This window comes from Anolis sagrei, chromosome X, assembly GCF_037176765.1.
Source record: "Anolis sagrei isolate rAnoSag1 chromosome X, rAnoSag1.mat, whole genome shotgun sequence".
Taxonomy (NCBI): Eukaryota; Metazoa; Chordata; class Lepidosauria; order Squamata; family Dactyloidae; genus Anolis; species Anolis sagrei.
In genome coordinates, this window is record NC_090034.1 from 30,447,303 (window position 1) to 30,472,886 (window position 25,584).

The 25,584-nt window shown below is 48.7% G+C and overlaps 1 protein-coding gene across 10 annotated transcripts in view; it reads left to right on the plus strand.

Annotated features, from left to right (window-relative positions):
* The window catches only part of HECTD4 (HECT domain E3 ubiquitin protein ligase 4), a 129,600-nt gene that overhangs the window by 97,985 nt on the left and 6,031 nt on the right, over window positions 1-25,584 (plus strand). For 5 of the 10 annotated variants that reach the window (XM_060786086.2, XM_060786085.2, XM_060786081.2 and 2 more), the window contains exons 48-71: window positions 10,161-10,240; window positions 10,349-10,512; window positions 11,959-12,196; window positions 12,744-12,880; window positions 13,044-13,170; window positions 13,409-13,546; window positions 13,812-13,948; window positions 14,054-14,214; window positions 14,555-14,736; window positions 15,075-15,280; window positions 15,710-15,840; window positions 15,989-16,212; window positions 16,473-16,652; window positions 16,848-18,145; window positions 18,630-18,837; window positions 19,150-19,373; window positions 20,731-20,882; window positions 21,925-22,031; window positions 22,305-22,428; window positions 22,565-22,755; window positions 22,929-23,075; window positions 24,365-24,484; window positions 24,603-24,758; window positions 24,980-25,083. In XM_060786086.2, the coding sequence (XP_060642069.2) occupies window positions 10,161-10,240; window positions 10,349-10,512; window positions 11,959-12,196; window positions 12,744-12,880; window positions 13,044-13,170; window positions 13,409-13,546; window positions 13,812-13,948; window positions 14,054-14,214; window positions 14,555-14,736; window positions 15,075-15,280; window positions 15,710-15,840; window positions 15,989-16,212; window positions 16,473-16,652; window positions 16,848-18,145; window positions 18,630-18,837; window positions 19,150-19,373; window positions 20,731-20,882; window positions 21,925-22,031; window positions 22,305-22,428; window positions 22,565-22,755; window positions 22,929-23,075; window positions 24,365-24,484; window positions 24,603-24,758; window positions 24,980-25,083 (4,936 nt within the window). The remainder of the gene's footprint in view (window positions 1-10,160; window positions 10,241-10,348; window positions 10,513-11,958; window positions 12,197-12,743; window positions 12,881-13,043; window positions 13,171-13,408; window positions 13,547-13,811; window positions 13,949-14,053; window positions 14,215-14,554; window positions 14,737-15,074; window positions 15,281-15,709; window positions 15,841-15,988; window positions 16,213-16,472; window positions 16,653-16,847; window positions 18,146-18,629; window positions 18,838-19,149; window positions 19,374-20,730; window positions 20,883-21,924; window positions 22,032-22,304; window positions 22,429-22,564; window positions 22,756-22,928; window positions 23,076-24,364; window positions 24,485-24,602; window positions 24,759-24,979; window positions 25,084-25,584) is intronic. The other 5 variants (XM_060786080.2, XM_067473077.1, XM_060786083.2 and 2 more) reach the window with 2 other exon arrangements.

Genomic DNA, 25,584 nt, shown 5'->3' on the forward strand with positions numbered 1-25,584 from the left:
ACTTACACTATGGAAGATTCTAGAATACTCTAGAAAGTTTGATGACGCAGTATTAGTGCCGTGTGCAAAAGCCAGAAAGCCCTATATAAGGCCAGACTTTTGAACGGTGAGGGTCAGTCAGTTGAAGACTGAGACAGTATCGTTAAACATCGTTTTACATTGTTCTTTTTACTGTAGTTATGCCTCGTACGTGTGTAAATAAAGCACTATGGAAAAAAGATATCAAGGCCAATGGACTCCGTCAATGCTGTCAGACTACTGCTGGAGCATTGTAAGAGACAATCCTTTCCTTGAATACAAAAGAAAAGTCAAGAGAAGCAAACAGGATATAAGCTAAAGTCACGATTAAAGCAACATTTAAACTTTCAGACTTTTCAACTGCATTAGGCCTACTAATATAGTTTCTTGCTGCACAAACATAAACAATAGACTAATTAAATAAATATTTCTCATGTATAAACTATTGGCAATATAATTTGACTAAAATTTAGTAAATATTCACGGTTTATATACATGCAGTAAGGTTAGGCGCATTATCATAATATTAACGAATTACCTATTGTGGAGAAAATGGAAATAGCTGTTGCATAAAAACCAGAGCCAGTTTACACATTTAATTATTATATTTGAATTCAGCATGTTAAATTTATTAAGAAACGGCACATTTCGTTTCCGTAACTGAGAAAAACTGAAAATTTGTAGAACAGTGTTATCAGCAACAGTGTGACCCAGCACCAATAGCCCAAAGTGATAAAAAGAACAAAAACACAGAGACCAATGTTATCTCTTCCATAGGAGGTTTTTCTTTGTAGTAAAATAATATGGTTACACTATTTACAAGAACTGGGTTTCCATAGCAGAAATAAACAAATACATAGTAACTTTACACTCAGCAGCCTTCACACTGGAGCTTTCGCACACAAGGCTTCTCTCACACTGAAGTTTCTCCTTCCTGGTGTCTGGTAAAATAAACACATATGATAGTTGATACACCTGTGCAGCAATCACTGGAAACCTCTGAAAAGGTGACAAGGCTTGTGGCTGCAGCCCCGCCACTCTCCCCATGAGGCATATATGCTGTAGGAGGGGCTGTTAGGTCCAGTTCCTTTTTTCTAGCCGCCTTAGCAGCAGCTCTTAGGAACCGCTCTTCAAACTTGCCTTTTGACTTTGGAGTGTTATTGGACTTTCCTGACTTCTCAACCCTGACTTCGGACTATTTTGTCAACTATTATTGCCTAAGCCTTAAACTTGGTTATGTCTTCTATTGCAGTTTCTAAGAAATGTATTTCTTGTGGGGAAAAGCTCCCCGTTACAGATGGCAATACTATGTGCCTTATGTGTTTGCGAGAAATGCATTCAGCAAACTCCTGTTTTGTCTGCAAGGCTTTTACCCCGCAGGCAAGGAAGAGCCGGGAGAGGCAGCTCAAAGCCCTACTCTGTGAGAAGGCTCTCTTAACTAATTCCTCCTCTGATGGACGCCAGGCAGCGTCAGAGCCTTCTGGACCCTTGCAGATAGTGCTCACCGAGCCTCTGTTCCAGCCAAGCAGAAAGGCTCTGGAGAGAGAACTCCCTCACCAGGGAAGAAGGGAGAAAAGGAGAAGATGTGCCGTTCTCACCATCCGTCCCTGCCGCCATTTCTTGATGCCTGAACAGCTTCTCCTGCCACTGCCAATCCAGCCTCCTCCTTTGGAGCAGGCTTCGCAGCCGCCGCTACTTTCCTCACCGCCCCAGACTCCTCCACAAGAGCAGCTGGGGCAGGCGCAACATGTACTTCTGGCTTCGGCCGGAAGTGGAGGTGGGGCTTCGCTCTGCCCTCCGCAGTTCATGCTGCAGCAGGCGCTTCATCCACCATCTTCTGCGGCTGTGTCTGCTGGGGCCGAAGAGTTGGCACTTAGCCTCTCAGATCCTCAGCTGAGCCTCTAGCAGCCCTTCCCTATTCAGGCTGGGTAGCCGAGGCAGGAGTGGTGCCAAACAAGCGGCAGATCACCCTCACGTCGTTCCTTGGTCTCCAGAAGCAGCTGGCGCTCTAGACCTAGGAGCTCCTCACCAGCACAGCCATCTTGGTCTTTCCGTGGTGACAGTTCAGGACCATATGGACACTCTCCCTCTCCATCTCGCCACCATGAGTCACAGGGAGACTGCACCGTCGTCACTCTTATGCCCAAGACTACGTGCGCTATACTCCTGGTGGGAGGCCTTATTACCTTGCTACTGTGCAAGAGCCACGCACTTCTACCTCCTTGATGCCTCCATGCTCTCCTACCTGCTGCCATTGCACCACATTGGGCAACGGCATGTGGCTACAGCACCCCCAGAACCAGAGCGCGATATGGCTTCTGCTTCTAAATCAGGCTCCTCAGTGCAGGAAGCTAAGCCTCTAGAGCCTGTAGATTCCTCGGCATCAATAACTCCAGAAGATGCCTCAGGCTTTTTGGCCTTTATGATCCATATGTCTAAGGCCCTGAATCTCTCTACACCAAAAAGATGCCAGCCTGTTGAGGATCCTATGTTTCCTCCTGATGAGCAGGTTCAGCAGCCATTGGCTTCTACAACCTTACCAGCTCTCCCATACTTGCTCCAGCTTACTAAGAACCCTGATCAGGCCCCGTCAGCGGTGCCAGCGGTTTCTAGGAGATGGGACGCACGCTACTGCATTGATCTCACATCTGCAGATTGGGTAGCATGGCCGCCCAAGCCTAACACTGTGGTGGTGAACGTGGCTAAGTGCAAGTGTTCCCATAAGACTCAGCCCACTCCTCCAGATAAGGAGGGCAAGAAGCTGGATGCAATGGGGAAGAAGGCCTACACCAGTGCCAGCCTGATGGCTCATATGGTGCATTATGGGGCATACATGTCCTTCTACAATGCTTTTTTGTGGAACAGGATTGGGCCATACCTGGATCTGCTTCCCTCCCCTCAGGAGAGCATAGCCAAGGCTTACCATCATGAAGCTCTCATGCTCACATGTACTATGAGGCAAGGACATGCCTCAGCACACTGCTGACACAGCAGGAAAGCTGTTCTCCCTTGCCACGTCAGTCAGAAGACATACATGGCTGTGTACCTCAATGCTCTCTGAGGAAGGCAAGGTGATAGCAGAGGACATGCCTGCTCATGATGATGGATTGTTCAATCCTGGGATGGATACTAACTTGAAGGAGTCTCAAAAAGTGAGGCAGGCGTTCACACGGCCCTCTTACCGCTCTCGGTCTAGAGGCCAGTAGTCCTCTTCGTCCACTCGGAGAACTTATCCATCTTCATCATGTACTTCTAGCCAGCAGAGAGCTCCACGCTCACCAAAGCAGCAGACGCAGTCTTCGTCACGTCAGCAGGCTAAGGGGAAGCTTCAAACCAAGGGCAAGCATCGGTGTTAGCGACATCTCCCCTCCCCTTTTTCCACCTGTATCCCCTTCACTTCCTCACAGGGTGCCTTCACTTCAACTTTTTTCTCAACCAACACCGCTTGTTTGCTTCGACACGTGTTTGGCTGGCTTCTACGAGGCATGGAAATCTATCACCACCAATAGGTGGGTGCTTGATGTGGTTCGCCATGGTTACTCTATTGAGTTTGAAAGTCCTCCATGCCTCGGCTTTGTTAGAACTACGTCGCCTCCTTCTGATGTCCTTTTGGATGAGGTTCGCACCCTCCTTCAGAAAGGGGCAATTGTGCTGCTTGATACCTTCTCAGTATTCTTCTGCTTTTTTCTCCACCTATTTCTTAGTCCCTAAGAAGGATGGGGACCAAAGGCCTATTTTGGATCTCCGTGGTCTTAACCAGTACATCTGACCACGCAAGTTTTGCATGGTGACTCTCCAGACCATCTTGCCACTTCTTCCTTGTGGGCCGTGGTTCAGCATGATAGATTTGAAAGATGCCTACTTCCACGTAGCCATCGCACCATGCCACCATGAGTGTTTGTCCTTCAAAATAGGCGACAAGGCATATTCTTTCAGAGTCCTCCCCTTTGGGATCTGCACTGCACCTCGGGTCTTTACCAAGGTCATGGCAGTGGTGGCGGCTCACTTACGAGTGAAAGGAAACATGATGTTTCCTTACATCGATGATTGGTTGGTCATTGGGGCGTCTCGCTCACAGCTCCTGCAACATCTGGACTTCACACTCTCTTTACTGCAGAATCTCGGCCTCATTGTCAATGTGCAAAAGTCTCACCTCGAACCGACGCAAGATATTCATTTAATCGGTGCACGTCTCAACTCTGTTGAGCGCAAGGCGTATCTTCCGGAAGAGCGGTTTTGCAATCTCTGAGCAGCTGTGCAGCACATCCATCATTCTTTCTGTGTCAGGCCAATACATTCAGTCGATGCTGTGGCATATGGCTTCCACAACTGCTGTAACACCATTTGCCCTGCTGCCCTTCCGACCGTTCCAGGTGTGGTTCATCAGAGTATTCGACTCTCCGCCATAGACAGCAATGCATATTACATCCACCAGCATCTGTCCGGCACTCATTGCATTGGTGGACTGTTCACAATGTCTGCATGGGCATGCCATTTCGCCCTCCAGGGCCTTCAGCAGTCGTCATCACCGACGCCTCTCTTCAAGGCTGGGGAGCCCACTCAGGCACCCTCTCAGTGCAGGGCCTGTGGACATCGGCCGAGACTAAGCTCCATATCAATGTGTTGGAGCTCATTGCCGTCCAGAAGGCACTCCAAGCATTCGAACGCTCTCTCCAGGGCTGTGTGGTTCAGATTCACATGGACAACACAACAGCCATCTGGTACATCAACAAATAAGGAGTGACACGGTCCTGCTCTTTGCTTCAGTTGGCTCTCGACATTTGGCAATGGTGCATTCCCAGGAAAATCCACCATGTGGCATTACATCTGCCTGGCCAAGACAACACGGTGGCAGACCACCTCAGCAGGACTGGGCCCACTAAACACAAGTGGTCGCTGCACCCTCATGAGACCCACCTCCTCTTTCGATGGTGGGGACGGCTGAGCATTGACCTGTTTGCAGTACCAGCCAATGCCAAATGCAAATGCTACTGTGCCAGGATGCCACGGGAGACGCCACAGGGATGTCTGGGGGATGTGTTCCTCTACAACTGGCACTGGCCCCTGTTGTACATTTTCCCACCAATACCTCTTCTCAGCTGGGTGGTGGCCACCCTGGATGCGGACAGAGCCGACGCCATCCTGATAACACCTTGGTGGCCAAGGCAACCCTGGTTCGCCCTCCTCAAGACCATGCGGGTGATCATCTGCCGCTGAGCAGTCGGCCAGACTTGCTCACCATTCAGGATGGTTGTGCCCGTCACCCAGACCTCAACTTGCTCTGTGTGATGGCATGGCGGGTCAGGCCGCACCGCGACCTGAAGCAGTAACGGCCATCCTCAATGTTGCACACCGGCCATCAACACAGCGCTCATACAAGGCTAAGTGGAAGCGCTTTGCAATGTTTACACGCCAACATGGTGTGCAGCCTCTGCAGGCCCCTACTTCACCCCTTCAGTTCCTTGCAACATTGGCAGATGAGGGCCTGGTGCTTTCTTCAATCAAGAGACATCTTGTGGCGCTGTCAGCATATCACCGCAGGGAAGGTGGCTCGTCCTGATTTCAGGACCCTCTTGTCCAACTTTTCCTTAGAGGGTACAGGAATCTCCGGCCACCAGTCTCCCATCCACCTCCCTCTTGGCAGCTTGACCTTGTTTTGTCAGCATTGATGAAGCCATCTTTTGAACCCATGGCTACAGCCGATCTTTCTCATCTTTTTGTGGAAAGTTGTTTTCTTGGTAGCAGTCACCTCGGCTCGCAGATCCAGCAAGTTGTGTGCACTCCATGTTGATGAGCCCTACCCCCATTTTCATAGGGACAAGGTGGTTCTCAGAACCGACATCGCCTTCCTCCCTAAGGTCGCTTTGACATGGTGCTTCCAGCATTCTTTCAAGTTCCACAAACAGAGTTTGAGTGGGCGCTTCATCTTCTCGATGTCTGCAGAGTACTCTCCTACCTTCACAGGATGAAGGACTTCAGGCAGTCTCCTAGGTTTTTTGTGAAGTACTGCAGTGACACCAAAGTTCTGCCTGTTTCCCCCCAACGCCTCTCGGCATGAGTGATCTCGACCATCAGACTTGCCTATCAAATGGCGGGCAAGGATCCGCCAGTACATCTGAGGGGCCACTCCACAAGAGCAGTCGCTATGTTGGCTACTTACCTTCGTGGAGTTCCATTGGATGACATCTCTCGGGCAGCAATCTGGACCACTCCGTTGATATTCGCCACCCATTATAAGATGGACGTCCAGTCGAGGAGGCAGGCCGCTTTTGGCAGAGTGGTTCTCTTCTTGGCAGTGGCATGACGCCCACCATCCAAGGTTTGTGGCTTGCTAGCCTATCATATGTGCTTATTTCACCAGACACCACGAAGGAGAAATGATAGTTTCTTACCTGTAATCATGTTTCTTCGAGTGGTGATCTGTGAAATTAGCACATCCCCGCTCTTCCTCCCCGCAGATCATGCCTCCAGTCTTGGGTCACTGCACAGTGGCAGGGAACTGGACCTAACAGCCCCTCCTACAGCATATATGCCTCTTGAGGAGAGGGGCGGGGCTGCAGCCACAAGCCTTGTCACCTTTTCAGAGGTTTCCAGTGATTGCTGCACAGGTGCATCAACTATCATATGTGCTAATTTCACAGATCACCACTCGAAGAATCACGGTTACAGGTAAGCAACCTATAATCATTTACCTCACACTCCTCAGAACGACACTAGCTTTGACCACTAATTCTAACAGGTTTCAGCCTACTCACTCTCCTCAGGACAGCACTAGCCTTGGCCCACTGCCTCTTAACAGGTTTTGGCGTACTCTTTCAGTGCTTGACTCACATTTTTGTAATAAAAATACCTAGTTAATATTTAAAATTTCTGACAGTGATGACCTTTCACCATCTATGGGCCTGGCACTTTGCAACATTAAAGAAGGTAGCCCCCTGCACTGGAGGGCTTTCCATCTCAATTAGACAGTGGGGAGATCATGGAGAATGGGAAGGGAAATGGTGGGAAGAAGGTATTCTTTTTGTTTCAGGGCTATTTCTTTGAGCAACCCAGAAATTCAAATGGTTGTTACCCCCACTCCAGCTTGGACAGAGACTTATTAACGCTTTTTTTTCTGTGACAAACTCACATACACACTAAATGACCTGGCATTGGAGTCCCAACGGCTGCTTGTGCTGGGGGACTTCAATATCCATGCCGAGGCCGCCCTATCGGGAGTGGCTCAGGACTTCATGTCTGCCATGGCAACCATGGGGTTGTCCCAATGGGTATCTGGCCCCACTCACAGTGCAGGACACACATTGGATTTGGTTTTCTGCCAGGGATAGGAGGAAGGTGGTGGTGTTGAGGAGTTGTCCATCTCTCTGTTGCCATGGACCGACCACCACCTAGTCAGATTTAGACTTACTGCACCCCCCAACCTCTGCAGAGGTGGAGGACCCATTAAGTTGGTCCGCCCCAGGAGGCTTATGGATCCTGATGGATTCCTGACGGCTCTTGGGGAGTTTCCCGCCACCTCGGTAGGTGATCCTGTTGATGCCCTGGTCGCTCTCTGGAATGGGGAGATTGCTAGGGCAATAGACACGATTGCTCCAGAACTTCCCCTCTCAAGTAGCCGAGCTAAACCAGCCCCTTGGTTCACTGAGGAGCTGGCAGCGATGAAGCGAAGGAAGAGGGAACTAGAGAGCGTGTGGCGTTCGGATCCGAGCGAGCCAAATCGAACACGGTTTGTGTCCTTTTTTAGGGCATATGCCGCGGCAATAAAAGCCGCAAAGAAGACTTTCTTTGCGGCCACTATTGCGTCTGCAAAGAACCGTCCGGCTGAACTGTTCCGAGTTGTCAGAGGCCTTTTATAACCCACCACTCTGGATGGGAGCCCTGGTGACTCGGCAGCTCGCTGTGAAGCTTTTGCTCAGTTCTTTGCAGACAAAGTCGCCTTGATCCGCTCTGGTCTGGATACCATATTAACGGCAGTCTCTGAGGATGTAACACGAGCACCTGCTTGTCCAGTTTTGATGGATTCATTTCAATTGGTGAAACCCGAGGATATGGACAAGATGCTTGGAGGAATGAGGGCAACCACATGCATCCTAGACCCCTGCCCATCCTGGCTTCTAAAGGAGGCCAGAGGGGGATTGGCCGAGTGGGTGAAGGTGGTGGTTAATGCCTCCGTCGGGAAGGCAAAATTCCAGCCAGCTTAAAACAAGCTGTAATAAAACCGCTGTTGAAAAAACCATCACTGGACCCCACTCAATTCGTCAACTATCGGCCTGTTTCCAATCTCCCCTTTTTGGGCAAAGTCCTGGAACGTGTGGTGGCCTCACAACTCCAGGCATTCTTGGTAGACACGGATTATCTGGATCCGGCACAGTCTGGCTTTAGGCCGGGACATGGTACCGAGACAGCCTTGGCCGCCTTAGTGGATGATCTGCGCCGGGAGCTCGACAGGGGGAGTGTGTCCCTGTTGGTGCTGCTGGACCTCTCAGCGGGCTTCGATACCGTCGACCACGGTATCCTTCTGGGACGCCTCGCGGGGATGGATCTTGGAGGTACTGTTTTACAGTGGCTCCGGTCATTCCTAGAGGGCCGGTCTCAGAAGGTGTTACTGGGAGACACCTGTTCAACCCCATAACCTTTGTCTTGTGGGGTTCCTCAGGGCTCAATGCTGTCTCCCATGTTGTTTAACATCTACATGAAGCCGCTGGGGGAGATCATCCGGAGTTTCGGAGTGCGATGTCATCTGTACGCGGATGATGTCCAACTCTGTCACTCCTTTCCACCTACTACTAAGGAGGCTGTCCAGGTCCTGAACCGGTGCTTGGCCGCTGTGACGGTCTGGATGAGGGCGAACAAATTGAAACTGAATTCCAGACAAGACAGAGGTACTCCTGGTTAGTCGAAAGGCCAAACAGGGTATAGGGTTACAGCCTGTGTTGGATGGGGTCGCACTCCCCCGGAAGACGCAGGTTCGCAGCTTGGGTGTGATCCTGGACTCATCGCTGAGCCTGGAACCCCAGGTTTCGGCGGTGACCAGGGGAGCATTCGCACAAAGCTTGTGCGCCAGCTGCACCCGTACCTTGGGAAGTCTGACTTGGCCACAGTAGTCCACGCTCTGGTTACATCCCGTTTAGACTACTGCAACGCTCTCTACGTGTGGTTGCCTTTGAAGACGGCTCGGAAGCTCCAACTAGTCCAACGCTCGGCAGCCATGATACTAACAGGAGCGGAGCGCAGGGAGCATACAACTCCTCTGCTGCACCAGCTCCACTGGCTGCCGATTTGCTACCGGGCTCAATTCAAAGTGCTGGCGTTGGCCTATAAAGCCCTAAACGGTTCTGGCCCAAGCTACCTATCCGAACATATCTCTGCCTTTGAACCCGCCAGGACTCTAAGATCTTCTGGGGAGGCCCTGCTCTCAATCCCGCCTGCATCACAAGCACGGCTGGCGGGGACGAGGGACAGGGCCTTCTCTGTGGTGGCCCCTCGGCTGTGGAACGCCCTTCCCATGGACATTAGATCAGCTCCTTCGTTAATGGTGTTTCGAAGAAAACTAAAAACCTGGCTGTTTGAACAGGCATTCGGATAAACAGTGCAATGAATACGATGAATATAGGAACGGAATTATGGATGACGAATTGGATCACGATTCTAGTTAGATTCTAGACGTTAATGTGTTGTTATTGACGTGTCATTACTTTGTATACTATGCTGTTAATGGTTTTTAAATTGTATGTTGTTATGATTGACTTTTTGCTCTTGTTGTGAACCGCGTTGAGTCGCCTACGGGCTGAGAAACTGTGGTATACAAGCAAAGTAAATAAAGTAAATAAATAAATGAAGTCCCTTGCATGAAGAAGAGTTCTATACAACCTGAAGCCTTGCTTGTCTAATCTTCTTAAATGCATTGAGAGCAAGGAAATGATCATCCAAACCCATGGTCATATATTGCATTTTTAAATTGTCTGGTGCTTTTTCCCATTAAGATTTATGAATTCCATGGTGGAAAGAAGTGATTCAATTCTTTGCTTCAGTTTAGCTGTTAAGCTTCCAAACTTCGCACAAACGAAAAAGTGGAAAATTCACCTCCCCAGTTAACGTGTCTGCCTCTTTCTTTTTTTCTTTCTTTCTCCCTGTGGTTTCAGCAATGGACGAGCTGTTCATTACAATGGTTCCAGTTTGCTGCAGTGGAAGAGTGTGCGGCTGGACGTCACCCTCTCTCCTGGTAGGTCTGTTTGGGCTGTGCAGAACCCGTAAGCATCATATTTTGCCAGCTATGTTTCAAGGGCCACACAGAGACCTTGCCTTTCTCCCCGCTTTTCTGTCCTTCTAGGTGATGTCGCTGGCATTGGTTGGGAGAGGTCTGAAGGCACCCCGCCTCCTCCGGGGCAGCCGGCCAAAGGCAGAGTGTATTTCACTTACTGTGGACAGCGACTGGGTCCATATCTGGAAGATGTGTCCGGTGGAATGTGGCCAGTGGTCCATATCCAGAAAAAGGCAGGTTTAATCCCATCCCTTTGCCAGAGCTGAGCTCTGATGTCATAAGTATTTTTTAGACATGAAAAAGGTTTTCTTTATTTCACTTACAATGAAACAGAGTATATCACAGAGCAATACAGAGAAAAAAGTAGACACACACAGACTATATATAATTACATTGGGCAAACAAACAAAGAGGATATTACATTTTACTCCGCATTCAGACACATAAACATTCATTCATTCATTTATATAGAAAAAATCCAGAAACAAGGAAATCAGGTGTATAAGCCAGATAATTGGCAATCAATTGTCTCTTGTGAATCCAAGGGTAAAATAGTTCCAAAACACTAAGGCTGCTTAAGTCCATAAGCAAAACTTGAGCAAGAATACAAGGCAAGAACATGAAATACTTCGATCCAAAACCATGAGAAAAACTTGAGCAAAACTTGGCAGAGACAGTTGGATTCTCAGGCTCTGCATCTGGGCCTGCATCACTGTCTGAAATGGTTTCACTTTCCTGGCCTGTACTTTCCTGGCCTGCGTCTGAGTGAGTTTCAGGAAACCCACAATCCCATCAGACTCTTTAAGTCACCAGTGAACCCATCAGCCCCAGACTGCTGTGACTGTTGCTGAGCTACACTCGTACATACAGTACCATCCCTTCTTCTGTCTCCTGGAGAAGAGACCCAAACGTAGGCCAGATTGCTTCCCTGCAAATCTGCCATTCTGTGAATACACCATCTTCCTCCGTCCCTTGGAGAAAGTGATGGGTGACCAGACCCTTCATGTCTGTCACATTTTTGGATTGTAAAAATGTCTTATACAGCAGTTTCTGCTATTGTTAGTCAAGAAGTTGCAAATGATTGACAAGTTGTTTTTCCAGCTAAGACTTGCTGACCCCATCAGCTCCAGACAGATGTTAGCTTTTCTTCCTTAACTGATAATTGGTTTTCCTTCTTAAAGAGCATTGTTTGACTTACCTAACTTAAAAGAGCCATTGTCTCTGGTAATGTAAACGTGTTGTTTTCCACCAAGAGTTAATCATGCTCTCTGGTTATCAATGTCAACAGTTCTCATCAGCAACTTTTAATTACAGATCATATATTCTTCACCTCCTTCTGTAGTTTTTCAGACCTCGTTTCTTAGCATGACATCCTCAGGCTATATAGGCCCCAGTCATGCACCTTTCATAGAATTTCATTTAAACCACACATCACACCGAATCCTGTTTTTGATCCTAGGCCTTAAGAGTATAAAACAAACATGGGTGTGAATTTCCACTTCAACAATAACGGCAGCATCGTGGAGGGCATCATATTATTTATGTTGCACGGAACTAGACTAAAATTTAGTATTTAGCACACAAAATTGAGCACATCCCTCCTTACGCATCATAGGGAACTGTAGCATCGGGCCCAAAATGTGACCTCCCGCTTCTGTTGTGTCTCTTCCCACTCCCAGAACACCAAGGTCCGGGCCAATTTTGGTTCCCGCCAGTTTGCTTATGCGGAAGGCCAGGCGCACCGCAATGCCGCCGACCTCTGTGTCGACCTTGCTGAAGAAATCAGTGCCAACTTCGAAGTGTTGCCTTTTGCCATGGCTTCCGACAGTGACAACGATGCTGGCACCAGCACAGCCTCTGACCCTGGGACGCATGGGCCGCCTTGCAGGATTGCGGCTGTGGCCACTGCTCAGCAACGTAAGGCCTTTCCTGGATAATGTTCAAGCCCTTTCCTACCTGTGCCCCAAAGTTAAAGACAGGCAAAAGTAACAACGCAATAAATTAGTAATAGTAGTAAGTAAGTAAGTAGTAGTAGTATTTATACTTCACTTTTTCTCTGCCAAAGGAGACTCAAAGGAGCTAAATGCTAGTCAGTGGAGGGTCCCATGTTTGGAACCCTGGAGGCAATGACATGCCATTGCTATTCCATTAGTATCATTTTTGTAACATTCTTAATTTGTCAAGAATGTAAAAACCTCCCTTTGTCTTCCTTAATCACTCTTCAGAGGAAGGATATTCCACTTTAGTTAATGTGGGTTTGAAATACAGGCTGCTTCAGCATTGCAGCAGTGGGTTGACTTAACTCTCATGGCTACCCATGTTCTCAAGGGATTGTAGAGCTGTAATTCTGTGTGAGGATGCCGGCAATTCTCACACACAATTCCATAGGTTTATCACCACCTTATCTTCCTGAAGTGCTACAAGAGGTCTTCCCACAGTCACCTTTCTGTCCCTTTCGTTGCAGAGTACGATAGTGACACCTCTTGCCATTATAAGATGGAACTCAGCTATGAAAACTTCATCACCTCGGGACCAGACCCTCACCCTCCTCCCATTGCAGATGACGAAAGCGACGATGACGATGACGATGACATTCCACGGGTAAGTGTATGCATGACCTGGCACGTCAAGATGTACATGACTTCCGGATCAATTACTTATGCATACAAAATGGAGAACTACACAGGATGCCGCTTTGCATTGCGTTGTGCAGTACAATCTAGGCTTTTGTTCGGACATAAAGGTGTTTCTCTCCTTTTTGCAGGAAGATCACTATGCCTTGCTTGTGAAAGCCTGGGAGACCAAAGTCTTCCCTACCATTCGGAGACGCTTCCGCAACGAAGCCGAGAGGAAGTCTGGCTTGGATCAGATTAAAGGGGCCTTACAGCTAGGTATGACGCCTGTCAAAAGGCTTCTTCCTTGGTGTCTGATGCTTACCTTCTTTATGGTTAAACTGAGGAATCTGTCTTTCATCCTAGTTTCTTAGTTTTTCTGCATGTTTGTGACAGTTCACATAAGCCAACCAGCAATCCTAGCCTGTAGCAATCTGTTCTGAATAGTCATCCCACCCAATTTCCTGGACTCTTCGCATTTGTCTTCCGGCCTCATTCTTGGCTGCTTTGGTTTCAGGCATGGTCGACATCGCCCGCCAAACGGTGGAATTTCTCTATGAGGAAAACGGGGGCATTCCCAGAGACCTGTACCTTCCCACAATTGAAGATATTAAAGATGAAGCCAATAAGTTCACTATTGATAAAGTCCGGAAAGGTACGCCTCTTGCTTTGCTTTGGGATAATGGGGTTGCGGCGAGGCTTGGACCTCCGACCAACACCTTTGCTTCTTTTTGGATAGAGTAAGGGTATGTCCCAGATTTTCTATGTACTATGACTAGCCAATGCTGTGTGTCCTGGATGGGGAGAGCTATAAGTGCTGACCCACTCTGGGTCAGAAGTGGGAACTCGGTTTGGTGAGGCCCAGCCGTCTTGTGTGCCTGGTCCATGATCAGATAAGGCCACCATTCTCTTGGCTCCAGGTCTCACCGTTGTCACCCGCTGCCCAGATAGCAACAACGTGGTTGCTAACACGGTGGGCACCGCCCTGCCCAAGTTTGCAATCCGTGGGATGCTGAAGACGTTTGGACTCCATGGTGTCGTCCTGGACGTTGATTCGGCAAGTTGTCCCTGGATTTCAGCTTGAAGGGGGAGGGTGGGAGCCTGGCCTGCCATCAGCCATGAAGTCTCCGGAGTTAACCCATGACCACTTTTTGGATTCTAGGTGAATGAGCTTGTCCAGGTGGAGACTTACCTCAGGAGCGAAGGGGTCTTGGTGCGATACTGGTACCCCATTGATATGCTGGAGCGACCCCCTGCTGGCTATAGGAGGACAGCCACCAATGGACTGGTTTCCCTGGACAATTCAAACATTCAGATTCACAGGCAAGATGAGACTCAACCAATAGGGACCTTGGGACAGAATACTTTTTGGCTCCCAATTCAGCCTTGAAGGCCCCATCTCATAGTAGTAAATCTTTGCCTAGAAGAGTTAGATTTTGAACAGGTCATGTTGGTTAATTGCTTGCTTGGCCCATCTGCTGCCCACTCCACCTCTCATCCTCCCCACTAGCAGGGACAGCGATGGGAATGGCACTCCAACAGCTCTGGAGGATGTGAAGTTTAGGAAAACTGGGTAGTGAGGAATAGTGGGCTAAGAGGAAAGTCAAGAATGTTACCTTTTCCACGCCTTGAATGTGACGTTTCTTTCTCTCACTTTTGACAGAGAGCTGCTGCGATGCGAAGCGGCCCTTGCTCGGCTGTACTGCCGTATGGCCCTCCTTAACATTTTTGCTCCCAGATCTCCTCACATGTTCACACGCCTGTTCCACATCCCTGCCATCCGGGACATCACTCTGGAACATCTCCAGTTGCTCTCCAATCAGCTTCTAGCCCCGCCTCTTCCTGGTAAAAAAGCACTTTTAGAAACTGGTCTCTACTGAACCTTGTAACAGGGATAACTGCATCCATAGTGGGGGGAGCTTTCAAGCGTGACGGTTTGGACAGTCACTCTCTGAATACACCAACCATTGAGGGATTCTGGGAGTTATAGTCCAGAAAGGTCTCTTTTTTAAGCTCTGCGAGTTTGTTGTTGTGTTTTAGATGGGATGAGTAAGTCACTGCTGGGTCTTCAGAATGAATCGGGCAGTCACTTGTCTCAGTTGTGTAATGGGGAAAAAAGAGGAGCCACTCAGAATGGAGTGATACGAATTCTCTTCTGCCTTTTCCCTCCCTGAAATGACCAGATGGGACCATTAGCTCCAGCTCCATCCTTCTGGCCCAGTCCCTCCAGCACTGCATCCATTCCCAGAATTGCTCAGGCACCGACCTCTTTTACCAAGGCAACTCCCAGACCATCCAGGAGTGGCTGACAGTGGCCATTGCGCGGACTCTGCACCAAGGCGAGGAGAGTCTGCTGGAACTGACCAAACAGATCTGCTCCTTCCTGCAGGCAAGTTGTATGGCAGATTAAGCCCCCGTTGTTGTAAAGCCTCCTCCAAGCTATCCAAGCTTTCCCTCCCACGAGAAAGTGGCATTTGACTTTGATGACCAAACTCACATTCCGCCCCTCCCCCCCACTCGTCTCAGAGGAGAGCAAGGGCAAGCCTTCTCTGAACAAATTTCACACAGAAAGCCCCATTATAGGTCCACCTTAGGCTTGAAATAAGTGTCAACACCTTCAAGACACAAAAGACACACACACACAGCATTGGATCAAACCAGGAGGTTGCTCTTGTGACACAGTGCCTCAATGTCTGTGGAATGCCTCAGCAACCAATTCTGATGCTAGCTGAATGTTTGTCATACATTTCAGTGATTTTGCACTGGCAGTTCAAAGAGATAAAGGTGAGAGTTTCTGAGTTTAAAAATCTGTTTTCAGAACGCTCCTGAACAGTTCCCATCCGAAGAGTTCCCCATTTCTGAGTCGAAAGTAAACATGGACGTCAACTTCCCTGGGGCAGCCTTTGTGATTGTGTCCTGCAAGGAGAGTCAGTCAGGATTCCGCAAAGAGTAAGTGACCGTAAGGGAACTGAGGGCAAGGAGCACTTCCAAACTGGCCCACCCAAGGATCCCCTCTCGTTACATCCACATGTTTACACTGTTTTTATTCTTGGGAAAGGGTCATTCTGTAGAACGATCATGTAATCTCCAACAACAGTTCTGACTCTTTTCACAGCTCTTCTCTGTATAAAGCCCCTTGGGCCCGGATCCTTGTCTATGGCCTCGGCCACAAGGTGAAGAGGAACGGGCAGCTGAACCTGATTGAGGCCGTGTGCTACCCTCGGGATGCTTCTCCCACCAACACAGGACTGACTCCGCCCCCCACCACCAATCAGTATCCTTCGGTCATCATCTCCACCGATAAGGTCCACATCAAACTGGGTAAGATTCCCATGCAAATGCAAGCGTGCAGCCAATAGGTCTCACTCCATCAGAGATGCATTCTTGGAATGGAAAGCACTCCTCTTCAGTTTCAAAGCTGAGGAGCCCTCTTCATCCTGAAATCAATGTTTAGATAGACCATTTTCTGGTGGGGAGTGGGGTTCAAGCAATATTTAGAGGGTCTGGGGGCACACTGTTTCATGCCTTGCTTCATTGTCCCAAACATTGGGCCTTGAGTGTATCTGTGGGTCTCGTCCCAGGAGTGTCCCCGCCTCCTGGTGCCATGCTGGTCCTGCACTCGCTCCCGCTGGAGTTCCCATTGGCCATGGCTTTTGCGGAGCAGCTGCTGGCCTGGAAGTTGGATGACGGGGACGGAAGGGCTGAAGAGGAGCTGGAAACTATCCCTGCCTCCATCCTTTTGCAAGTGGTGGAAATCCTCGGTGAGAGAAGGGATCCTTCATGGCCCAGAACAATTCTGTTGGTTGGGCTTTGTGTTTGGGCTCCGTTTTTCCCTGTGTAATGGTAGGGGCTAGGAATGGAGAGCTAGGACTGGGCCATAGTCTGGCTACCAAGTGCTGAGTAGCTGCACATTTCAAAGGGAATTGATTCTTATCATCCCCCTCCCCTTATTCTAGGGAATTTTCTATGGACAACCAACATGGCAGCCTGTGTGAAAGAGCTGTTGTTCCACCTCTTGGCCGAACTGCTCCGCAAAATTCACAGCCTGGAGCAGAAGAAGAACCCTGCCGGTCTGTCCTCGTCCATTGCGCTGCAGCTCAACCCCTGCCTGGCCATGCTTATGGCACTCCAGTCTGAGCTGCACAAGCTGTATGACGAAGAGACCCAAAACTGGGTCTCAGGAAATGCCTGCAGCGGATCCGGTGTTGGGGGCACCGACCAGGGCAGATTTTCCACCTATTTCCATGCCCTGATGGAGGTCTGCCTGGCTGTTGCGGAAGTAACGTTGCCAATCAACATGAGCATCACCGCCAACGTCATGTCCTCGACCAGCGGCCCCAACCTCAGCGACTCCTCCTCTTCCTCCTCCTCCTCTCCTGGGCAGACCCCGCAAAGCCCAAGCCTCCTGTCAAAGAGGAAGAAGGTCAAGATGAAGCGGGAGAAGGCCTCGGCTTCGGGGAAGCGCACCTCGTCCCGAGCGGCTGATACTGACACGGCCATGCTGAGCATTGGCGGGAGCAAACCTGAGGACATGCTGTGGTTCCACCGGGCTCTGACCTTGCTCATCATCTTGCGCCATTTGACCAAGAAGGACCCCCAGGGGCTGGGTGTGACCAATGACGCAGTGGCAGATGCCTGCCAGGCCTTGGTCGGGACTACAGCTCACAGCCGCTTACTGGTGATTTCGGGCATCCCCACCCACCTGGAGGAAGGGGTGGTGCGGGGCGCCATCCGCAAGGCCTGCAATGCCCACGGGGGTGTCTTCAAGGAGGAGATTTACATCCCAGTGCAAGAGGAGGAGCCCAAGAAGAGCAAGGACAAGGCAGAGGGAGGGGAGAGCCGGGCTGAACTGGACAAACCAGCGGTCTCTGGCAGCGTGGACAGCCTGGACATCAGCAGCTCCAGCAGCGTTACCCCCGCCATGAGCGTCAGCGCCTCAGCCTCCACCAGCCAAGCCTCCATCTCCAGCTCGCAGGGCATTTCTCGCACCACCAGCGACATCTCAGTGGACCAGGCCCTGCAAGGGGGCTTGGAGATGGCCATCCCACCCGGGTTGCTGGACGGCACCCCACATGGGGTTTCCAGCCAGGAGAGCCTGGACCTCTCCATCGGCAGCAGCCTAGGCAGCTTTGGGGAGCAGCTGGATAACGTGGAGACGGCCTCCATGTCGGACGTGGGCTCCATGTACACCGTGACCTCGCTGGACAGCCAGCCAGCCCCCTCACGACCCATCAAGGGCTTTGCAGTTGTGGAGGTAAGGCTTCCCTGGGCCCCTGGAACAGAACACCTGTTAGTCCACACACAGTGTTCTCCATTGCCCTGTTTGAAAGGGCGATTATACGAACCAAACTTGGGGTTTTGTGGAATCCATCTTTCTCCCATGAGAGACCAAAGGCTTTTGTGGCACCTTTTCAAAGATAGATGGGTTGCCTCTTGAACTCCTTTGATAAGGAAGGAGCCTTGGTTTGTCACCTGTATCTGATGGATGGCGGACCTGTCTTGCAAAAGAAGCTCCAGTTAGCTTTGTTTTAAGTCCCTGAAGTTTCTTACATGTATTTTCATGTTTAGTTGCCTTTGCATGATATTCAAGGTTCTTGATGGTTCCAAATTGGGGTTTGGATGAGGCAAAGCAAGTGGACATGGGACTGGGAAAATGACAGAGTGGCCAGGTGAGAAATGCAAAGCCTCGGGAGCAAAAGATGAGGAATGATAGGGATTCTCTTGTGTTTTTGATGCAGATTCGGTCCCGGGCCAAGATTGAGAAGATCCGAGCCAGCCTCTTTAACAGCAGTGACCTGATTGGCCTTTCCAGCCTGGACGGGGAAGACGAACTCATGGAAATGTCCACCGAGGAAATTTTAACTGTCTCCACAGTGAACCAGAGCTTGTTTGACACCCAAGGGAGCCCTGCTCTGGAAGATTACTTCAATGACAAAACCTTAAAAGGTGGGTGGGTTCATTCACATTGAGCAAGGAGTGTGCATGTTGTATATATGCATTTCATTGCTGTGGTGAGATGTAAGCCGACTTCAGCACCCTCCTTGAGGTCTTACTTCGAGAATTGTTAGAGCCAAATACCCTCCATAATACACCCCTGCTTCAATGTGTGGACACAGAACTGTTCATGTTAGTGCCAGCTTTCAGACACTGTTTCAACCTTAAGTACATGGTAAAAATTGTTTGCCATGTTTAATAAACCTGAATTCTTTTGAGCTGCTATTTTTTGTAGTCCTGGTTCACCTTTTTGACTCACTTCAGGTGACAAGCTGGTGCCGGGTGCTCGAGACGTCCTGACAGAAATCTTCAAAAGCTGCCTCCATTCGGAACAAATGCTGAGCCTGACACCAGCCAAGCCGACCAAAGTGGCTGAGATCTACCTGAGCAAAGAGCAGATCAATGCCCAGACCCCCGGGAACCTGCTGCACACCTTCTTTACCAACGTCCGCCCCCCAAAGAAGGTTCTGGAGGACCAGCTCACCCAGGTTTGTCACAAGAAATATAATGTGGAGATTTGATAAATGTCATGATAAAATATGATACATAGTTTGAATTATTTATTTATTTACTTTATATCAAAAGCATTGGATAAATTAGTATAAAACTGATAAAAATAGAAGGAGCACAAGCGGCTAAATATCTTTTGACCAAAACGGGCAACAGCTACCACATTGTCTGTAGCCTCAAACCATTAATCCTCTGTACATGAGGCAGGGCATTGCGGACAAGCATACAGACATGGGGTTGTCTGTTCTGCTCCACAGTTTGAATGGAATTGTATGAAAGGAATGAATGAATGAGAGTTAATAATTTTGAAGACACCATTCTAAAAGATTAAGGCATGCAGTGACTAACTACTACCTGCTTTCTGGACTGTAATTAAAACCTGCTAATGAGAACTGAAATGGGGCCTGCCATAGTAAACCATGATAAGAACTGTGGCAATAATTAACTCTTGGACCTTTGGGGGAAAACAACGTGTTTCTATCAGTCAGAGGCAATGGCTCTTTTAAGTTAAGAAGGAAGTCAACACAAGGCTGTGTTTATCAGCACCAATCAAGAAGAGTCAACATCTGCCAGGAAACAAATGGAATCAACATGTCTCAGGATAGAAAAAACAACCTGTCAGTAATTTGCAACTTTGGGACAACATCAGTGAAATATTGCTATATTAGAGATCGTCCAACATTTCAAAAAGTGTGGCAGACCACAGGAGTTTGGCTCACCCGCCGTGCTCTGGTCCATGGGAAGGACAGAGATGGTGCATGCCTCCTTTTCTCAAGGGAAGATGAAGGAGTGCGATTTTGAGTCTTGGATTTTGTGCATGGGAGTCAGTTTTTGCTGTAGGGAAAACAAATTGTGCTTAGAGAAAGGATGCGCTTTGGCATTTTGAAGTTTAGGAGTTATGGAAGTATGCATTGGCAGATTTACAAGGAAGCAGTCTGGGCTAAGAAGTGTTCTTCTCCAGATGACAACAGAAGGGAGAAATGGTGATGTATGAATGAAGATGGCTGAATGTTTACATGAAGGTGCATGCGGAGTAAAAATGTAACCCCACTTTGTTTGTTTGTTAGCCAATGTAACTCTGGGTTGTTTGTGAATTCAGTGTAGTTTCATAGAATCTGTAAGTCTATGTGTCTACATGTTGTTCTGTAAAAGTTCTGATACCCTTGCTGGAAAACTGCAATAAAAAGAACCTATGCTTTAAAGTTATTGAAAAGTTATTCATAACAGGTTGGTGTGGCAGGATTTGGATTCTTCTGCTCTTGGCTCTAGCCTGGTTCAAGTGCCTTATTGCCTTGGGTGCCCATCCTCACACTCCTTTCCTTCTCTGCTTTCAAGATCTTGAGAAAGTACGGGGCTCCTAAGCCAAAGTTTGACAAGAGCAAGTACAACAAGGGAGGCAAGGAGCAACACCCGGTGAAGGTGGTTAGCACCAAGCGACCCGTCACCAAGCCTCCGGCCAAGGAAAAGGCTGTGCTCAACAGCGTCAGGTAGGAACATTTGCCTCCCAAGAGCATTGTAGGTACTGTTACCAAGGGAGAGCATGGGCCTCTTTATAGGGCAGTGGTTCTCAACCTTCTTAATGTCGTGACCCCTTAATACAGTTCCTCATGTTGTGGTGACCCCCAATCATAAAATTATTTTCATTGCTACTTCATAACTGTAACTTTGCTACTGTTATGAATCATAATGTAAATATCTGATATGCAGGATGTATTTTCATTCACTGGATCAAATTTGGCACAAATACACCCAAATTTAAGTATTGGTGGGGTTGGGGGGATTGGTTTTGTCTTTTGGGAGTTGTAGTTGCTGGGATTTATAGTTCACCTACAATCAAAGAGCATTCTGAACCCCACCAATGATAGAATTGGGCCAAACTTCCCACACAAAACCCCCATGTCTTGAAGGGACTCACTAGCGCAAGCCTCCCTCCAGCCTCGCATGCTCTCCCTCGCCCGCACATGCACACCACACTGCCCTTTGAACCCCACCAACGATAGAATTGGGCCAAACTTCCCACACAGAACCCCCATGACCAAGAGAAAATACTGAAGGGATTTGAGAAGAATTGACAGTGATATAGTGCAGAGCACCTGCTCTCCCCTCCCCGCTTGGAGTCTTAGAAAAAGCTCTCCCCTTGGCTGAGAGTCTCACCAATCACAGTGGAGGAGGGCTTTTGATGGGAGAATTCGCCGTCTGTTTCCAAAAAGGAAGAGAAGGACAGGCGGAGAGACTTTCAGCCTTCTCTGCCAAAGGAGTTCCTAAGAAAGTCAGGAATATATGTTTTCTGGTGGTATTTGGTGACCCCTCTGAAACCTTCTCACAACCCCTCCCCCCCAAGATTGAGAAACGCTGTTATAGGGGATGACATTGGAAGCCAGAGGCCACGGCTTCAGCTGTGGCTTGAGCTCAGCCCCTTTCCTTTTGACAAGAGTCAGCCTAACTCTTCAGTAAGTGTTTGTGGAAATTGAGAACATATCACACCGGCTGAAAACCTTGGACTTGACCCAAATCTTTCTCCTACATTAGCAGGACGGCTCTGAGCGAGAAGAAGCCCACAGTGAAGCCAAAATCACCCGAGAAGTGCAAGCCTGATGAAAAGGACCCAGACAAGTCTCCCACCAAGAAACAGGAGGGTAAGCCTTGCCTTTTTCAAGCCAGGGAAGGCAGGCCCTCTGTGTAGAAGGTCAACATGCTCACACTGTTTGGGGGAGTGGAATTTGGCGTAACAATCTGTAATAGTACAGAGAATAACATTTACATTGAAAAAGTCAAGGCTAAACTGTAGGTGATGAATATTGGAAAGGATGGAGAAGAAGCTTGGCACACTGGGGCCAGGAGTAGAAACCAGCCTGTTTTGATACATTTCAGTGAACTGTTTCCTTTTGTAATTTTTACAACAATTTCAGTTCCTGAGGAGAAATATCTGACACTGGATGGGTTTCATCGATTTGTCATTGATCGGGCAAAACAAGACATCCGTAGCGTGTGGCGAGCCATTTTGTCCTGTGGCTATGACCTTCACTTTGAAAGGTAAGGAATGGCTATTTTGGTTCAACGCATGTCTGCAGGGAGGGCTAGAGAGGAACTGAGCCAGGCACAGCCTTTGAGGAAATGTGGTGCATCCAGGGCGCCCTTCTTCAGATCCTCACCTCCTATCTTCCATCAGGTGCGCCTGCATCGATGCCCGGCATGCTCAGAAAGCCTCCCGCAAGTGGTCGTTGGAAATGGATGTGGCCCTGGTCCAGTACATCAACCGCCTCTGCCGCCACCTGGCCATCACCCCGGCCCGGCTGCACCCCCATGAAGTGTACTTGGATCCGGCCGACACGGCCGACCCGCGCGTCTCCTGCCTCTTAAGTAAGAACTGAGCTTTAGGCGGCGCAGTCTCCCTCCTCCTCCTCCTCCTCCTCCTCCTCCTCCTCCTCCTCCTCCTCTTCTTCTTCCCCACTATAGGAGGCTGGGTCATTTGAGATTCCCCCTCTATCTCACCTTCCAACTCCTCAGTTTCTGCCCTCTCTGTTCCATTGCAGACGTGCCTATTGAAAGCCTCCGCCTGCGTTTTGCTCTGCTCCAGTCCCTCAACACCACCCTGGAGACCTTCTTCCTGCCACTTGTGGAGCTCCGGCAGACGGAGATGTACACCAACAGCATTGCAGCACTGCTGCAAGAAGCCAAAGGTCAGGGTTTTGCATTGGCTCAAAGGAAAAGATGCTTGTTGCACAAAAGAAAAGTTAGGCATAGTCCAGTTGGGAAGAAGCCAGTGAGAGAGGTGAAAAAGAAGGGTTGCTTTGCTCCCTTTTTCTGCTCAAAGGCTGCTCGTCACAGGGAACAGTGCAGAACCAACAGTGTTCAAGCCTGATCTTCATTTCTGGAGAGAATCCCTTGGCCTAGGAAGACTGTTCTGACCTGTCTGACTTAATGGCTGTTTCTTACAGAATGTCCCTCCTGACATTCAGGAAGAAAATATAAATGTGGTTATGTAACCAAGCTTTCGGACAGCAAAGCTTGTAGTGCAATAGGATAATAAGGAATAGTGAACAGAACAATAGAACAACTATGGACTTGATTTTGGATGGCGTCATTTTTATAACCGCTTTTAAGTTGTCTTGTTTATCGGTGGGTTTTAATATAAATCTATATAAATGAAAATGTAATGTTCGTTTGTGGGATTAACAGAACTCAAAAACCACTGGACGAATTGACACCAAATTTGGACACAAGACACCTAACGGCCCAATGTATGTCCTTCACTCAAAAAAATTGATTTTGTCATTTGGGAGTTGTAGTTGCTGGGATTTATAGTTCACCTGCAATCAAAGAGCATTCTGAATCCCCACCAACGATGGAATTGAACCAAACTTGGCACACAGTTCTCCCATGACCAACAGAAAATACTGCAAGGGTTTGGTGGGCAGTGTCCTTTGGTTTTGGAGTTGTAGTTCACCTACATCCAGAGATCACTGTGGACTCAAACAATGATGGATCTGGACCAAACTCTACACAAATACTCAACATGCCCAAATGTGAACACTGGTAGAGTTTGGGGAAAATAGAATCTTGACATTCGGGAGTTGTGGTTGCTGGGATTTATAGTTCACCTACAATCACAGAGCATTCTGAATCCCACCAACGATAGAATTGGGCCAAACCTCCCACACAGAACCCCCATGTGGGCCACAGCAACGCATGGCAGGGGACGGATAGTGTTATTATATGATTGATGTTTAATTTTTAATGCTTTATGTATAAATGTTCTTTTATGTTTATGTTTTAATTTGGTCAGGTTAATTTATAGTTATGTGTTATTGTCTTGCTAGTACCTTTTGTTTTTCACATGTATGTACAGCATTGAATGTTGCCTTTATAATGCTGGAAGCCACTTTGAGTTCTCTTAGGGGGAGAAAAATGGTATATAAATGTAGTAAGTAAATAAACAGGGTTGCCGCAATCTTTTCTGTCTCTTTAGGATTAATTTTTTACGACACAAAAGTGACCGTCATGAACCGGGTGCTGAATGCCACCGTGCAAAGGACGGCCGACCACGCTGCCCCGGAGATCACCCTGGACCCTCTTGAAATCGTGGGAGGTACGGCAGACCCAGTTTTGTTCTATCTGCCCAAAGGGCCTTAGTTCCCAACCGGGCACAGAGGCATAAGATCCCAGCGCTTTCCAAAGGTGACCTTCTTTTCCTTGCTGGCGAACAGGAGAGATCCGGTCTCCAGAGAACTCCTACTTCTGCCAGGCGGCCCGGCAGCTGGCCTGCGTCCCTTCCTCGCAGCTGTGTGTGAAGCTGGCCAGCGGCGGTGACCCCACCTATGCCTTCAACATCCGTTTTACAGGCGAGGAGGTCCATGGCACGAGTAAGGCCACCCACCAAACATCCCTTTCTTCCCTGCCACGTCCCTGAACACTTACAAGGAACAGCCCTCACCTTGGCAGTTGGCAGTCGATGGAAAGGGTGGCCAACATCTGTCAAGTGTGAATTCCCCTCTGTTTTCCTCTGTGGTACTAGAAAGACCAAGACGCCCAAGCTCCTGACCCCCACATCGTTCCTCACCCTAGCTCCCAATGTGTTTTCCAGGCGGTTCCTTCCGGCACTTCCTGTGGCAGGTCTGCAAGGAGCTTCAGAGTTCTCTGCTCTCCCTCCTCTTGCTCTGTCCCAGCTCAGCAGTGAATAAGAACAAGGTATGCTTTCTTTGTGGGAACAATGAACTCCTCAGCTACATAGTGTTGGGTCATTTCAAAATGGAAAACCATTTAAAATAATAATAATAATAACAACAACAACAATCATAATCATAATAATGATAGAGCAGCAACAGTGGCAGCAGTTTCAGCAGATCTTGAGCCCTAGCAGTTGAGTGAGTGAACTTCAGCAGTTACAGGAGCAGAGTCAGGTCTTAAAAGTTACAAAAGACTTTATTGAAAAATGCTCTTTTCAGCCTTCCTATTTTTCTTTCAAGGTCTTTCTATCAGCACACACACAATCTGGGCACTTAGACTCAGCACTTAGTTTGGGCCCATAACCCTTGTTGTTAGAGCAAAACTACCCAAATATAGTAGTGCATCCAAAAACAAGCAGGATACAAAAGTTGAGCATCAGCTCATTAGCGTGCAGAGCGTGAAGTGCCATGTGATGTGACTGCAAAGAGCTTGGGAGGCAAACATGCAAAGTCCAATCTTAAA